The following is a 17,058-nucleotide window of genomic DNA, read 5'->3' as shown; positions in this document are numbered from 1 at the left end:
TAAACAATAAAATATACCATATCATTTTTCACTCCAAAATATAGCATCCGTTTCTTAATTGTCACCATCACGAATATGCTCACTTAATTGCTTCTAGTAAATAGAAATGTTGCCCGACACGCATATCCTACATAGTTTGATAATAACAGTCCACTTCATGCATGAAACACGTGCGGTGTAGATTTCTGCCCAAACAACGCAGTAATGTAGAAACTGCAACCCGGACTTAAAATCCAAATCTTAAAAGTTAAAACTGTTACAAACAGAATAATAATGGATGGTGTTCATTTGGTGCCTCCTGCAAGAGTTACATGTATTTGATACCCCTAAAAACGTGAAATATCTTATCTAATATAAAAAATATAATAGAAGAAGGTTGGAAACAATATCATTTTGAATTTAACATTAACTTTGTTTCTGCCTCCTTTAAATATATCGAAAGAAAAACGTGCTCTTGTAACAATGAAAACTACAAACCTTCAGTGAGACAGCACCCAAACAACACCAACGAAGATATCGTCACGTCTCCGTGTAGGAATTGCCTATCCGAGCTGAAAAAAACAGAACGAAAAGATGCACAAAAAAGAAAAAAAAAACTAAAAAAGTATAGTCTTCCTCGTCCTCCTTATCGTCATTGTCTTCCTTGTTTCCTTTTAAATAACAGACAACAGTTTATAATCTATATTTTCCGGATATAAAATGAATCTATTCAAGTGCTTGTAAGTATTTGAAGGCGTGCAAAGATGATTTAACTGTCTGTGCTTTACTTAAAAGAGACACTTTTAAATTGATTATTATTATTGTTGTTTCCTTGATGTGTCCTTTTAAAGCAAATTCATATGATTGTGTTATCCAGAGACACTGACTTTCAACTTTATATATCTATGGCAATACTAATGATATTCAGCGATGTTAAGGATATCAACTCGTTAACTTCCACTAATGGACCATTGAAAATTCATTAGATTCACTTAATCTTTGGTGAAAACTTTATCTAGTCATGATTTGTCACAGCGATATTTGATATATCTCTTGAAGCGGTGATGAAAACCCCATTGACCTTTGACCTAGCATTGTTTGGGCCCATAAACTGTGATTTACGGGTACAGCCATAGAAAAGTAAATATGATTTACGATTCCATTTGTTTTGCCTTGTTCAACTCACCGGCGCCACTTAAACTATATTTATGATAGTTCTAAAACTTTAAGATCATAACTATGCATTATAGAACACAATGTACTTATAATTTGAAATTTTAACTTTTCTTTTTTTTATCAAGTTCTGTATAAGCTGTATAATTTACTCTTAATTAAGGTGTGTGTTTTTTTAACTTTATTATTATGTTATGATATTATTTACTAAGGTGAAGTATGTTATGGTTGAAGATTATTATGCGTTTTAACAAGCAACACAAATGTTATCATGAATATTTTGAGACTGATTACATATTGTCACTCATCAAAATGCATATTTTGCTTGAAAATAAGATGTTATTTGAAATAAAAAGCATTTGTGTGATCTGTGTTGATACACAATTTGAGCTGATTATTTATTAATCAGGTTCTCTTAGGACTCAACCTACATGTTCATCCAATGAAAATTCTGATAGGCAATCATAAAGTACTAGTCTTACTTATTAAGAATTTCACCTTTCGCTTGTCTTTAAAGACCCGCCTATTGCCACTCATCCGATACACACTCCATGTGTCAGAGTTTGTGTAAGCCAATGAGGTTGTATTCTAAGTCAGTTAAACGACCTGAACTAATATCTAAATGATTAAGACGCTGTACTCACTCCGCCCATTCCTAATCATTAAAATCTCACTTTATGTCATCTAACTATTACATTAAACACATCCCGCATATGGCTCACGTTTTTATAGAGAAAATCTATAGCGTAAAATGAGCTTGATGGGTATAACCGAATGCACAGGCCCCCACGTAAAATCTCACGTAACTAACATATGCGTAACAATTTCCGCATATACATCACATGTAAGCTATATGCGAAATCCCACAAGGCGCGCATCGGCTACGTACAATAAACCAAAATTACACTTTTATTTAAAATAAAATGAACATGTTACCTCCTTGCTTAAGATCCAAAATGCTTAGAAAGTCAAAATATAATCCTGCTTAAGAATTGATAAAACCAAATCACTCTTCAAATATTTGAGTAATAAAAATTAATTAATCCCGACCTGTGTTTCTTTATCTTATCAAGCGACATCTGTAAAAGGCACAAAGTCTGTTACGCATGTCTTTTATAATTACTCGAGTGATCTTTTGTTTAAATATTTATCTCAAATGAGCGCGAATACAAAGCCTTGCTTAGTATTATAGATTTGTCAATACATGGCAGGTTTGCAAAAACACAGTAATAAATTAGAACCCGATAGTCATCTGTGATAATATTTGATGTAAAGTTTATAGATTAAACTGATGTAACAATTTGATAGAACATATGTACTGGAATGTGGTTATATCTGATCAGATTTTATCAAGATCCTGATGCTTTGATTGTTTGCCTTTACCAATAATAAACTACGTAGATAATCACAGACCACAATTGTACTTACATTGTATTTCCAAAACAAAAACAGTTTGTCAGGAAATAATGCTTCATTTGTTACTGAATAACAAGGTCGCACGAAATACTTCCAACACACTGGCTCCTCTTGAGGACAGTCATTATTACGTGACTCTTCTATATTCCTATTATATATTCTGACATCAGTATTCCAATTATAAAAGTCACTAATCTAATCCGATATCACAAACAGATTAATTGTTACAATATATGTATTATAGAATACTCATTCAGTTAAATGACCCTGGTAGAGTCTCAGAATCTAAGTACAAAAACGTATCGATGTATTCAATTCACTTTTGCCTGTATCGAACTTTCCAAGCGTACGTTATAAATGTAATCCAGTATTTATCAGTTTGACAATTTTATCACCCTTTTGTTATGACGCATATGCGCTTCCATACATCATTGTGCAGAATATAAACATAAAGAAAAGGTGAAAATCTTTATGAACACGAAGCACTCACCAATTTACTAAAGTTTGTTTATTTTCTATTTTGTAATGAAACAGAAACTAACTATGTTCCATTTTCTTCCTTGTAAAACTGTGTGTACCCGTACCACTGTATTTCATTGTATATTTAAATCGTATGGCTGTAATGTTGTTATATCATTACGACTGGAAAAAAAACATCTTACGTTAATGGGTTATATAAACATAAACAAATATCCTACCTCATACATCGTTTAAGTGCTTTAGTGATCTATTTCCATTTGATCTAGCCGCAGCATTTTTCATAATGTGAGTTTGGCCTTATGTGCGCATGTAATGAATTAATCTTACTTACCGCATAGTAGTAATAACTAAAGGATTTTTAAAAGCATTGATGCATTTGTTTATTCATCATAGTCGCTCAAATATGTGTCAAAACAGCGCGTCAAAATTTTAAACCAAAAACGTTGGCGTGTGGTATGTACATTACGTTTTAAAGAGTTGTTGTTTCAAAACCGCGTTATGATATTTTTTATTTGAACACTTGTAAGTTGCATGGTACTGCATAAACATACAAACAAGGCTTTCAGTATAAACTCTTACATTTAAATATATAGTTATATATATAAAGTAAATAAAAAAAACTCCTTACTAATGCTATTTTTGTAGTATTAACATTTAAACACTAGTCTGAGATGAACAAAAAGTACAACCTCTATGATATCTTTTAAATCTCGCTCCATGAATATCATGATTACAAACAAATGTAGCATTATTTGACACTCAAATAAGAACAAGGTGTGCACTTAAAAGCTTTTATAACTATATGAATTTCTCAATGTTCTCAATGAATGCTTATTTACAATATCTTAAACTCACACATTCGAGTTGATACACCATTCGCTAAAACCACTAAAATATAGATATGAATCCTACTCTGTTAAATGAAACGTTTTGCAATTTTATAACTTGAAAACCCATTATAATTATCCGATTGGCAAACAACCATACCGCATATTAACAAAGCCATACTGTCTGTGAGTGCGTGTATGTGTGTACGTGTGTTAAATGTCTGTGAGTGCGTGTATGTGTGTACGTGTGTTAGATGTCAGTGAGTGCGTGTATATGTGTACATGTGTTAGATGTCTGTGAGTGCGTGTATGTGTGTTCGTGTGTAAGGTGTCAGTGAGTGCGTGTATGTGTATATGTGTGTAAGGTGTCAGTGAGTGGGTGTATGTGTGTACGTGTGTAAGGTGTCAGTGTGTGTGAGTGCGTGTATGTGTGTATGTGTGTTAGGTGTCAGTGAGTGTGTGTGTATGTGTTTGTGTGTTAGGTGTCTGTGAGTGCGTGTATATGTGTACGTGTGTTAGATGTCAGTGAGTGCGTGTATGTGTGTACGTGTGTTAGGTGTCAGTGAGTGCATATATGTGTTGACGTGTGAAAGGTGTCTGTGAGTGCGTGTAAATGTGTTCGTGTGTAAGGTGTCAGTGAGTGCCTGTATATGTGTACGTGTGTTATGTGACTGTGAGTGCGTGTATATGTGTACGTGTGTTAGGTGTCTGTGAGTGCGTGTATATGTGTACGTGTGTTAAGTGTGTGTGAGTGCGTCTATATGTGTTTGTGTGTTAGGTGTCTGTGAGTGCGTGTATATGTGTACGTGTGTAAGATGTCAGTGAGTGCGTGTATGTGTGTACGTGTGTTAGATGTCAGCAAGTGCGTGAATGTGTGTTCGTGTGTAAGGTGTCAGTGAGTGCGTATATGTGTTGACGTGTGTTAGGTGTCTGTGAGTGTGTGTATATGTGTACGTGTGTAAGATGTCAGTGAGTGCGTGTATGTGTGTATGTCTGTTAGATGTCAGCAAGTGCGTGTATGTGTGTTCGTGTGTAAGGTGTCAGTGAGTGCGTATATGTGTTGACGTGTGTAAGGTGTCAGTGAGTGCGTGTTTGTGTGTTCATGTGTAAGGTGTCAGTGAGTGCGTGTATGTGTGTACGTGTGTTAGGTGTCAGTGAGTGCGTATATGTGTTGACGTGTGAAAGGTGTCTGTGAGTGCGTGTATATGTGTTCGTGTGTAAGGTGTCTGTGAGTGCGTGTATATGTGTACGTGTGTTATGTGTCTGTGAGTGCGTGTATATGTGTACGTGTGTTAGGTGTCAGTGAGTGCGTGTATATGTGTACGTGTGTTGGGTGTGTGTAAGTGCGTGAATGTGTGTACGTGTGTTAGGTGTCAGTGAATGCGTGTATGTGTGTATGTGTGTTAGGTGTCTGTGAGTGCGTGTATATGTGTACGTGTGTTAGGTGTCTGTGAGTGCGTGTATATGTGTACGTGTGTTAGGTGTCAGTGAGTGCGTGTATGTGTGTACGTGTGTTAGGTGTCTGTGAGTGCGTGTATGTGTGTACGTGTGTTAGGTGTCAGTGAGTGCGTGTATATATGTACGTGTGTTAGGTGTCTGTGAGTCCGTGTATATGTGTACGTGTGTAAGGTGTCTGTGAGTGCGTGTATATGTGTACGTGTGTTAGGTGTCTGTGAGTCCGTGTGTGTATGTGAGTTAGGTGTCAGTGAGTGCTTGTGTGTATGTACGTGTGTTAGGTGTCTGTGAGTGCGTGTATATGTGTACGTGTGTTAGGTGTCTGTGAGTCCGTGTGTGTATTTACGTGTGTTAGGTGTCAGTGAGTGCGTGTGTGTTTGTGTACGTGTGTTAGGTGTCAGTGAGTGCGTGTATGTGTGTACGTGTGTTAGGTGTCTGCGTGTGCGTGTATGTGTGTACGTGTGTTAGGTGTCAGTGAGTGCGTGTATATGTGTACGTGTGTTAGGTGTCTGTGAGTCCGTGTATATGTGTACGTGTGTTAGGTGTCTGTGAGTGCGTGTATATGTGTACGTGTGTTAGGTGTCTGTCAGTCCGTGTGTGTATGTGAGTTCGGTGTCAGTGAGTGCGTGTATATGTGTACGTGTGTTAGGTGTCTGTGAGTCCGTGTGTGTATGTACGTGTGTTAGGTGTCAGTGAGTGCGTGTATATGTGTACGTGTGTTAGGTGTCTGTGAGTCCGTGTGTGTATTTACGTGTGTTAGGTGTCAGTGAGTGCGTGTATATGTGTACGTGTGTTAGGTGTCTGTGAGTCCGTGTGTTTATTTACGTGTGTTAGGTGTCAGTGAGTGCGTGTATATGTGTACGTGTGTTAGGTGTCAGTGAGTGGGTGTATATGTGTACGTGTGTTAGGTGTCTGTGAGTGCGTGTATGTGTGTACGTGTGTTAGGTGTCAGTGAGTGCGTGTATATGTGTACGTGTGTTAGGTGTCAGTGAGTGCGTGTATATGTGTACCTGTGTTAGGTGTCAGTGAGTGCGTGTATATGTGTACGTGTGTTAGGTGTCAGTGAGTGCGTGTATATGTGTACGTGTGTTAGGTGTCAGTGAGTGCGTGTATATGTGTACGTGTGTTAGGTGTCAGTGAGTGCGTGTATATGTGTACGTGTGTTAGGTGTCAGTGAGTGCGTGTATATGTGTACGTGTGTTAGGTGTCTGTGAGTCCGTGTGTTTATTTACGTGTGTTAGGTGTCAGTGAGTGCGTGTATATGTGTACGTGTGTTAGGTGTCAGTGAGTGGGTGTATATGTGTACGTGTGTTAGGTGTCAGTGAGTGCGTGTATATGTGTACGCGTGTTAGGTGTCAGTGAGTGCGTGTATATGTGTACGTGTGTTAGGTGTCAGTGAGTGCGTGTATATGTGTACGTGTGTTAGGTGTCAGTGAGTGCGTGTATATGTGTACGTGTGTTAGGTGTCAGTGAGTGCGTGTATATGTGTACGTGTGTTAGGTGTCTGTGAGTCCGTGTGTTTATTTACGTGTGTTAGGTGTCAGTGAGTGCGTGTATATGTGTACGTGTGTTAGGTGTCAGTGAGTGGGTGTATATGTGTACGTGTGTTAGGTGTCAGTGAGTGCGTGTATATGTGTACGTGTGTTAGGTGTCAGTGAGTGCGTGTATATGTGTACGTGTGTTAGGTGTCAGTGAGTGGGTGTATATGTGTACGTGTGTTAGGTGTCAGTGAGTGCGTGTATATGTGTACGTGTGTTAGGTGTCAGTGAGTGCGTGTATATGTGTACGTGTGTTAGGTGTCTGTGAGTCCGTGTGTTTATGTACGTGTGTTAGGTGTCAGTGAGTGCGTGTATATGTGTACGTGTGTTAGGTGTCAGTGAGTGCGTGTGTGTATTTACGTGTGTTTGGTGTCAGTGAGTGGGTGTATATGTGTACGTGTGTTAGGTGTCAGTGAGTGCGTGTATATGTGTACGTGTGTTAGGTGTCAGTGAGTGCGTGTATATTTGTACGTGTGTTAAGTGTCAGTGAGTGCGTGTATATGTCTACGTGTGTTAGGTGTCAGTGAGTGCGTGTATGTGTGTACGTGTGTTAGGTGTCAGTGAGTGCGTGTATATATGTACGTGTGTTAGGTGTCTGTGAGTCCGTGTATATGTGTACGTGTGTTAGGTGTCTGTGAGTGCGTGTATATGTGTACGTGTGTTAGGTGTCTGTGAGTCCGTGTGTGTATGTGTGTTAGGTGTCAGTGAGTCCGTGTGTGTATGTGTGTTAGGTGTCAGTGAGTGCGTGTATACGTGTACGTGTGTTAGGTGTCTGTGAGTGCGTGTATACGTGTACGTGTGTTAGGTGTCTGTGTGTGCGTGTATACGTGTACGTGTGTTAGGTGTCTGTGAGTGCGTGTATATGTGTACTTGTGTTAGGTGTCTTTGAGTGCGTGTATCCGTGTACGTGTGTTAGGTGTCTGTGAGTGCGTGTATGTGTGTACGTGTGTTAGGTGTCTGTGAGTGCGTGTATATGTGTACGTGTGTTAGGTGTCTGTAAGTGAGTGTATGTGTGTACGTGTGTTAGGTGTCAGTGAGTGCGTGTATATGTGTACGTGTGTTAGGTGTCTGTGAGTGCGTGTATATGTGTACGTGTGTAAGGTGTCTGTGAGTGCGTGTATATATGTACGTGTGTTAGGTGTCTGTGAGTGCGTGTATGTGTGTACGTGTGTTAGGTGTCTGTAAGTGCGTGTGTGTATGTGTTTAAGTGTGTTAGGTGTCTGTGAGTGCGTTTGTGTTTTTGTACGTGTGTTAGGTGTTTGTAAGTGCGTGTATGTGTGTACGTGTGTTAGGGGTTAGTGAGTGCGTGTGTGTTTGTGTACGTGTGTAAGGTGTCTGTGAGTGCGTGTATGTGTTGACGTGTGTCAGGTGTCTGTGAGTGCGTGTATGTGTGTCCGTGTGTTAGGGGTCAGTGAGTGCGTGTATGTGTGTACGTGTGTTAGGGGTCAGTGAGTGCGTGTGTGTTTGTGTACGTGTGTAAGGTGTCTGTGAGTGCGTGTGTGTTTGTGTATGTGTGTTAGGTGTCTGTAAGTGCGTGTATGTGTGTACGTGTGTTGGGGGTCAGTGAGTGCATGTGTGTTTGTGTACGTGTGTTAGGTGTCTGTGAGTGCGTGTATGTGTTTACATGTGTTAGGTGTCTGTGAGTGCGTGTATGTGTGTACGTATGTTAGGTGTCTCTGAGTGCGTGTATATGTGTACGTCTGTTAAGTGTATTTGAGTGAGTGTATGTGTGTACGTGTGTTAGGTGTCTTTGAGTGCGTGTATATGTGTACGTGTGTTAGGTGTCTGTGAGTGCGTGTATATGTGTACGTGTGTTAGTTGTCTGTAAGTGAGTGTATGTGTGTACGTGTGTTAGGAGTATGTGAGTGCGTGTATATGTGTACGTGTGATAGGCGTCTGTGAGTGCGTGTATGTGTGTACGTGTGTTAGTTGTCAGTGAGTGTGAACGTGCGTTAGGTGTCCGTGAGTGCTTGTATGTGTGTACGTATTTTAGGTGTGAAAGAGTGCGTGTATGTGTACGTATGTTGGGTGTGTGTAAGTGCGTGAATGTGTGTACGTGTGTTAGGTGTCAGTGAGTGCGTGTATGTGTGCACGTGTGTTAGGTATCAGAGAGTTTGTGCATGTATGTACGTGTTTTTGGTGTCTGTAAGTGCGTGTATGTGTGTACGTGTGTTAGGTGTCAGTGAGTGCGTGTATGTGTGCATGTGTGTTAGGTATCAGTGAGTGCATGTATGTGTGCACGTGTATTAGGTGTCTGTGAGTGCGTGTGTGGGTGTGTGTGTGTGCGTGTGCGCGCGGGTGCGTGCTTGCGTGCGTGCTTGCGTGCTTGCGTTCGTACGTGCGTGCGTGCGTGCGTGCGTGCGTGTGTGTTTGTCTTAGTGTGTTAGGTGTCTTTGAGTGCGTGTGTGTTTTTGTACGTGTGTTAGGTGTTTGTGAGTGCGTGTATGTGTGTACGTGTGTTAGGTGTCTGTGGGCGCGTGTATATTTGTACGTGTGTTAGCTGTTTGTGAGTGTCCGTATGTGTGTACGTGTGTTAGGTGTCTGTGGGCGCGTGTATATTTGTACGTGTGTTAGCTGTTTGTGAGTGTCCGTATGTGTGTACGTGTGTTAAGTGTATGTGGGCACGTGTATATGTGTACGTGTGTTAGCTGTCTGTGAGTGCGTGTATGTGTGTACGTGTTTTAGGTGGTTTTGAGTGCTAGTGTGTGTGAACGTGTATGCGTGTCTGTGAGTGCGTGTATGTTTGTTTATGTGGACATGTTATTACATTTGTTGATATTTGGTGATAAATGCACAGTTGAGTAATCATTTTTTGAATATCACCATAAATTGTCAACAAGAAATTCTTTAAATGATAAAACGCAAGACAGTTGCTCATAAGTGCTACATTTATAATAAGCGTTTAGACGCATGCCTCCGCCAATGGGATCGATGAACATTTCTAAATTTAATCATTTAGAAAGCTTCTGATAAAAACAACTGCCGAATTCCCATTAGCCATTAAACTGGTTGTATTGAGAGTGCTATTAGAAGTTCGCTCTTGCATGCTAGCTAATTAGGAGGCATTTCGCGCTAAGAACTAAGGAAGAATATGTTTGGTTTGTAAACAATTAAATCGGCACCGGGCTGCGTAAAGAAGACCAGAAATAAACCTTTACTATGGCTTAGAAGATACGATATAGGTCCAAAAAGCATCATAACTTAACATACACGATTTTACAGTTTTAATGTTGTAGAGTTCACAATGCAAACATGTATGTGTGACATCATTGCGTATATGTTCATTTATTAAATATATTAATCTTCTGTATAAAGAAAAGAATTGTTTAAGATGTACGAAATAAAGTAAGAAGGTTACCTTTTAGATTTTTATACAAATAGCCAGAAGGTTGAATCATTCATATCCTGAGGTATCTCCTTGCAAATTGAACGCTAAAATCTGGAAATCTGCACTGGTGTTTAACAACCATCAGTTGCACATTATTGATTCTGAAAACAGATAATGTATACTCTAAAGAGATCTATGCATCTATTTATATTCTATACAAACAACAAAGCAATAACGAAAATGCATTTAAAATATCAAAACAATAGAACATTTAGGAATACGTTTTCTGTGCTGTGTATCGTTGTTTATGGAATCAATGGTTTATGGTCTAAACCTGTGTATGACAGTTTAACGTGTGACAATATACGGTTAGTTTTCACATTATATAAAAGGTTTATTATTGGTATAAAGTGTTGACATCTTTTTTTTAATTAGAAAGATATGCAAAAATATAATATACAAATTAATAGTTTTCAACATAAAGTGTTTTGAAATGACAAGTGCGTTTGCAATACCCATTGAGACTGCCCTAAGACAAATGCAAATTTTAAGGGTAGTCACTAAAGTAAATTCAACTCAAAGTGTTTCTATCAAAAATACCATCACATGTTTTTATATTCCTCTTACCAAGGTTAAAATAATTAAGATTATACATCTATATACACTATACGTGTTTTCAAAGTATCTGTTGTAGAGAATCGTTACAACAGATACTTTTAACGCGCGCAAATTGTCCTGGAATAAATCACGGCCTATATGAAATTTGATTAATCATGTATTTGTAAATGAGTCTTATTAAAGTCAGTCAAAGGTTAATGACTGGTCATGAATTGTCTGTATTGAATTGGATGTTCCATGTTATCATTTAATATGAATACATTTACTACAGCTGATGATGGTATCTTGGCTGTAAATACTCGAACGTACTACAACCGATGATGATATCTAGTTTGTAAGTCTTCAAACATACCTCTCCACTTGCCTAACACATTTAATCATTTGGCATATGATTACGGTGTCTTTTTTAATCAGATGCAATCGGTTGTTAAAATATTTAATTTGAGTTAAAACTTTTGAACGGTCATGATCCGCATTTTAAGACTATATAAACTTCAACTATAAGGGATAAAATCGAATACGGGATTAAAGATATCATAAAATAGTCGGTTAAGTTTCTTGTGAGAAAATTCAATTATGACATGACATTTTGCAAATTGACCGTAAAATGTTTTCATAAAATAATATACCGCAATCATTTCCTGCGGATTTCTGGCTACTAGGTCTAGTGTTTGTTACAATGACCAGAAGAATATTGCTATTTTATATAATGTATTTTCATAACGACAATGCAAGTATTAAATAAATGAAGCCAATAAATATTGACCCAGAAGAGACACAAAATGATTTTGCTTAATTGATTTCTGTAATCCATATTTTATTTTGCAAGCAGATGCCTCATGATCAATCATTTTTAATTGGTCCACTTTCATAGTTTTGAAAAGCTTTTTTGTCCAATTGGATGCCTTTGTTTGTTTTTCTTTTAAATATGCCATACAATGATTTGGGTGAATGAGAAATCAGCCAATATTTATTTTTTATCAGGTGAATCGGTAGATTTAAACATAGGCTGGATAAAAACGAATCATTATATAGAACATTAAAACAGTTTGATTATGTTTGTAAATACCATACAGTAACCTCTAACTGTTGCGTATTGCCTTAGTACAAACATATATTCGGGGTCGCTATCCTTTCTTTATGTTTATGGAAATAAATAACCGTGTATGCAAATTAGCTGAAATAACATTTTGCCGAGTAAAATCTAGTAAAATATAGAGAGTTGTATGAACGTTTATAAATGTTGATCACGGATGATCTGGATAAAGTTATATGTCCTGTAATAATCCTATAATAATTGCATGACATGGAAGAAGGAACTACTGAACACATGACATTATATATCGCAATCGTTCAATGTATTTTCAACATAAAAACAACAAAACTTGCACAAGGTGATGTGCACCTGCAAGCTCAAGTAGAGATATCACGGAGATCCTACCTCTTCTAATAATTAATACATATGAATTGGAAAAGGTATCGGAGAACACAAACGATAAATCTAAAACATAGATGAAATGTTCACGCAAAAATCATTAAGCCCGTGTCTTAGTTATACGTTCTTTTGAGGCAACTAGTAACGTTAAGCATGTCATCAAAGCAATGTTAGAATATGAGAGTACTTCTGCAGTGCATCATTATTTCATTTCTGTTTTGCATTGAAAAGTGCATTTTCACAAAGGCACTATATACTAGAGAGAGATGTCAGCTCCAAGTAGCACTCGCGAACAGGTGATCATATTAATTGTATTAACAGTTTTTAACTTAATCGCAATTGTTGATTACAAGTTCCTACTTACGCTGCTGTAAATGTAAATCCCTTCTTATGAATATACACCCTGCTCCTATAGTAATACAAATTACAATACATTGGTATATGATAAAATGATTTATGTGAAGTGTTTGCGTTGTCATACTCTTTACTAAACCATTAAATCTTGTATCGTCATTTTACAAATGACTCTCTTCACTCTGCCATAACCTTCTCTGCTGTCATCTAAATTGGATAAACTGCCCATTTGTAAAACAAAGATATGGGATTTTATCATTTATGTGTCATTATAATTGAAATATCATTGCTGAAAGGGATTTGATATGTGAGCCATGAGAAATTTGACGTAAAGATAATATTTTTGCACAATCCGTGCAAGCTTTAAAATTGATGTGTCATTATCTGTATATTCTTGTCAAATTGCATTGATAATGTGTCCATTAAAGACCAAATTTATAAATTGCCTAGCATCCTAATCCACAGCCGTAGACCATTCCTTGCTTAATGTCCTGGGTATCACAGCAGTAAACCAAATTTCCAGTGTATTTTGTATTGGCTAATGACCGATTAGGGCTGCTTTCAAAGAAAAGGCATCTGCACTGGGTACTGATCTCATCTAACCATAGCCACCAAAGAAGTGGCCAATATACAACCAGTGCAATACGCCGGATTAAGGGGTCAACTTACTACAGGAATTGAATTGTTAATGTGAACATAGTTGTCCATTGGAATTGTTAATGTGTACATAGCTCTCTTTTTGTATTGTATACATGTACATTCTTGTCGAACTGCATTATAAATCTGCGTTCCAGTTAAATTTATTGTTAATCGGTTGACCGTTATTTTCTTGTCGAATTGTATTGTTAATCTGTTGTGAGGTCTTATTGAATTGCAGTCAAAAACTATGTATACTTTTGTCAAATTGTAATATTAATATGTACTGAGTATACACGTCCGTTTAAAAATGTTGATAATGAGAGACTTATCCATTCATTGTCGACGGAGTAATTATATATATTCGATTATGTTGCTGATATAATCTGTGATGTGAGAAGATTGTTGAATACCCTGAAGCAAGATTGGCCCAGTAGGCTTAACAATAGTTGTATCTTAGTGATATACAAATAAATTACAAAAAAAATACGTTGGAATATGAAAGGGAAATCCGAAAAGCTTACGTTTATATAACTAGTCTTACGCTTTAGTTACATCCACTGAGAAACAGACAAGTAAACATGCCAAAATTCGAACCCCTCGCGAAGAAAGATATTGCTTAGTTCGTAATACTGCTGGCATTGAAATGAATTACATTTTTTGCCATTACCTTATACAAAATGTGGGGGTTAGATAGCAGATTGCTTTATCACTTTCAGTGGGAAAAGTAAATTATATATATATATATACATGAACTGGCACAGACAAATTGAACGTGTTATTATGAGTTATTTTTGCATGCTTATGTTTGCATTACTGTGTTGGGTGTCATATTTTAGGAAATTATCATTTTTTTTGCCATCCGGTTCTTGTTTCAGTCAACGTATATAATTTGACCTATTATGACCATGCATGTATACTTATTAGATGCCGTTTCTACAAGTAAATAATTTGCCCAATATTTTCTCTTTCATTGTGACTGACTTGATTTACTTCTGTATATCATAAGATATCAGGCTTGAAGACAATAAAGAAATTAAAAACCTGCTGACCTAGTTTTTAGTGAATATTTATACTGTTTAAAGTTTTTACAAAATATATTACCACTGATCAAATCGCGCAATTTTTTTATCTTTTGATATAAGAAACGACACCTAATACCACCTTAAAATAAAACTTCTATCAATAATTGTCCTTTCAGATTTGCATGAACTGATGCAAAAAAACATCTAACACAACTTCTTTCGTTATCACATATATTCATGATACTTCAAAGTTGCGAATCAAATAACCATTACATTAAGCAATAAAGGGGAAGTTGATTTATTTGCAAATAAATACGAACATTTAATTTTAAAATTCCCAGATTGAAATTTTCAAGTGACATGTCACTGAGCAGTCAAAGTTTATGGCGCTGTTATCATCATTTTCAGCAATATAAGGCATTGGCCTTGTCAGCTGAATGGTTTATGCTTCTATGGTTCATTACATGGTTAAAGCAAGAGTTTTCACCATCATATTAAAAAGTGCATTTGGTAAAATATTCATTTAAGTGAACGATTTTATAACCATTTCTATGATATATTGGGCAAAGTAGCACTTCAATGTTTATGAAGCACGAAGATTAGCGACCGTCAAGAACAAATCGTGCCAAAAGACAAGCACATCTCATTATTTGCGTTATCAGTTATAGAGTTGACATACATCTCATTAGCTTACAAATCTATCATGAAATAGCAAATATTGCGCTTAATCACCCAGGCGAGCACTTAAACCTTGTTTTTACTTTTTCGAATTGCGCAATGTTACCCAAATTAATAAGTTGGCGGATTGCATATTCCACACAACATAATTTCACAAAAGAAAATATATCGACACGTCTTCATGATTAATACATATGCAGAGTGAATTTAAATTTCAAAACTTTGCCTTTCTTTACGACAACTTTATTACGATAACGCCAAATGGTAAAACATATAAGGCTAGTTTTTTGTGTTTGTTCTAACATTCATTAATAAATGGGTTCCGAATTACCGGTGCATTGTTTACTAATTCCAGACAGACTTGCCGCCTTGTCAGAAAACTGTCATTGTATGATAAGTGTATATATATTTATATATAATAATGTGGTTCAAAACTGACAGATTTTACTCGCAGTATTACATATGTCCAAAGCTCGCAAAATATACAGACATGCCCCACGAACACTAATGAAAATATTCTTCATTATTGCTCTATATTGTTATGGATTGGCAAATTGTAGATAAATTATGATTAATGATAAATGATTTAAGCGGATAATGAAAGTGTCCGCTGATTTGTAAAGTATTGGTGTTTGATACATCATTTATGTTAATCTTGTATGAATTGCTTCGATGTTAAATCAACGAATAATATACTTGCATGTCAATGACGCTATGCATGCAACACTGCAGAAACAAGACACTAAGGACTACTATATGAAGTGGATTTTAGAATTTAAAATGATTATGGTGCATTCTTATATTTGAAGCTATCTATAGAATGCCAAATATCTATTTCAAGTGTGTGTTTGATTCATCGTTTATTTCATTCGTGAAATTGTACTCAGACGTACTCTTACAGGCCATTGAAATTAAGGGTGGTAATTAAATCAAATTTACATGACACAAATATTGTACAACAAACCAATGATGTTGAAGTAGAGAGCAATATCAATAATCTGCTTATCTAAACAGACTTTGATATATTTTGATATGTACTCTAAGATTTTTTTTATATATATATGGAACATAACAGACATTCATTGTTAATTAGAACATACACAGTTCAACATTGTTACAATGAAATAACACATGGTATTGCATTAGTTAACAGTTAAATGCGATAGTGCAATATACATATCTGAAATGAAAACAAATATCAATACAGTTTTATTTTCATTGACCTGTTATTTTATATATTTTCCCACCTTTCTGCCTTAACCTCACAGAAATAAATTCTTCGTTTCTCGTGGCAAACAATGTTGGGGGTTCATAAAGCACAACCCTCCTTTCACAAGAATAAGTGCAATATCAGTTGTTTCGCAATTTTTCAAATATATTAAGGTCAACAAGGTCTTTAATACACAATAAGAATCCAGAGTTTAATCCGTAGCTGACATAATCGCAAGTATAATCTTCAATTGGTAAGCTCGTAAACTTGTGCCCATGATTAAATAATCACCAAGATGTTTCGGTTGTAATTTATCCTTGTAGTTATCAGATTCAAGGACGCCTGATCAAAAGTAATGTCAATATTGGTGTCATCATGTGAAACGATTTGTAGTGTGGTAGTCACAGGTAGGTCTAGGTAGGTGAAATATGTTGTAATTTTATCAATTTCATGTCATACTTTAAATTGCATGAACTGTACGTTGTATATCATTTCATTGATAAGCTCTGTTCATAGACAATAAAGAGAAGTCAAAACCTCTGTGAGAATGTTAAAATTTTCAGATAGCCAAGGACAAATATATTGTTTAGACAGTCAAATTGTGCAAAAAAACTTGCTGTAAAGCTGCCTAATTAAATCATCTATTTTTGAGAGAAAACAACATACAAACAATATTTCAAATCGAGTAATTTTCCGCACTTTGTATACAAAGAAACATTGTTTGACAGTACTGATTTAATGTAATAATGTATGTAATAAAAGAACCACTAACATGCTTATAGAAACGAGTGTCCAATGCATAACATACCTACATGCCCCTCGTTGCTATTAAGTAGAATATTTAACAACATAGTAAAACCTTAAGAATAATTTATTAATCCGTTTATTGAGGTATGTACTAATTAG

General features: G+C 36.5%; 1 protein-coding gene across 6 annotated transcripts in view; it reads right to left on the bottom strand.

Annotated features, from left to right (window-relative positions):
• The window catches only part of LOC128244594 (protein FAM167A-like), a 51,228-nt gene that overhangs the window by 7,392 nt on the left and 26,778 nt on the right, over nucleotides 1-17,058 (bottom strand). The window contains exons 2-3 of one of the 6 annotated variants that reach the window (XM_052962596.1): nucleotides 10,227-10,357; nucleotides 478-551 (exon numbers count right to left, since the gene is read on the bottom strand). Coding sequence is in view for 3 of the 6 variants with exons in the window: in XM_052962593.1 (XP_052818553.1) it covers nucleotides 478-551; nucleotides 2,581-2,627 (121 nt within the window). In the remaining 3 variants the exon portion in view is untranslated. Of the gene's footprint in view, nucleotides 1-17; nucleotides 156-477; nucleotides 552-2,088; nucleotides 2,108-2,202; nucleotides 2,247-2,580; nucleotides 3,007-3,266; nucleotides 3,315-10,226; nucleotides 10,358-17,058 lie in introns of those variants that run through there. The other 5 variants (XM_052962595.1, XM_052962593.1, XM_052962594.1 and 2 more) reach the window with 5 other exon arrangements.

Source organism: Mya arenaria, chromosome 8 (assembly GCF_026914265.1).
Source record: "Mya arenaria isolate MELC-2E11 chromosome 8, ASM2691426v1".
NCBI lineage: Eukaryota > Metazoa > Mollusca > Bivalvia > Myida > Myidae > Mya > Mya arenaria.
The sequence above is the reverse complement of the archived record's forward strand: the minus strand, read 5'-3'. Positions and strand labels throughout refer to the sequence as shown.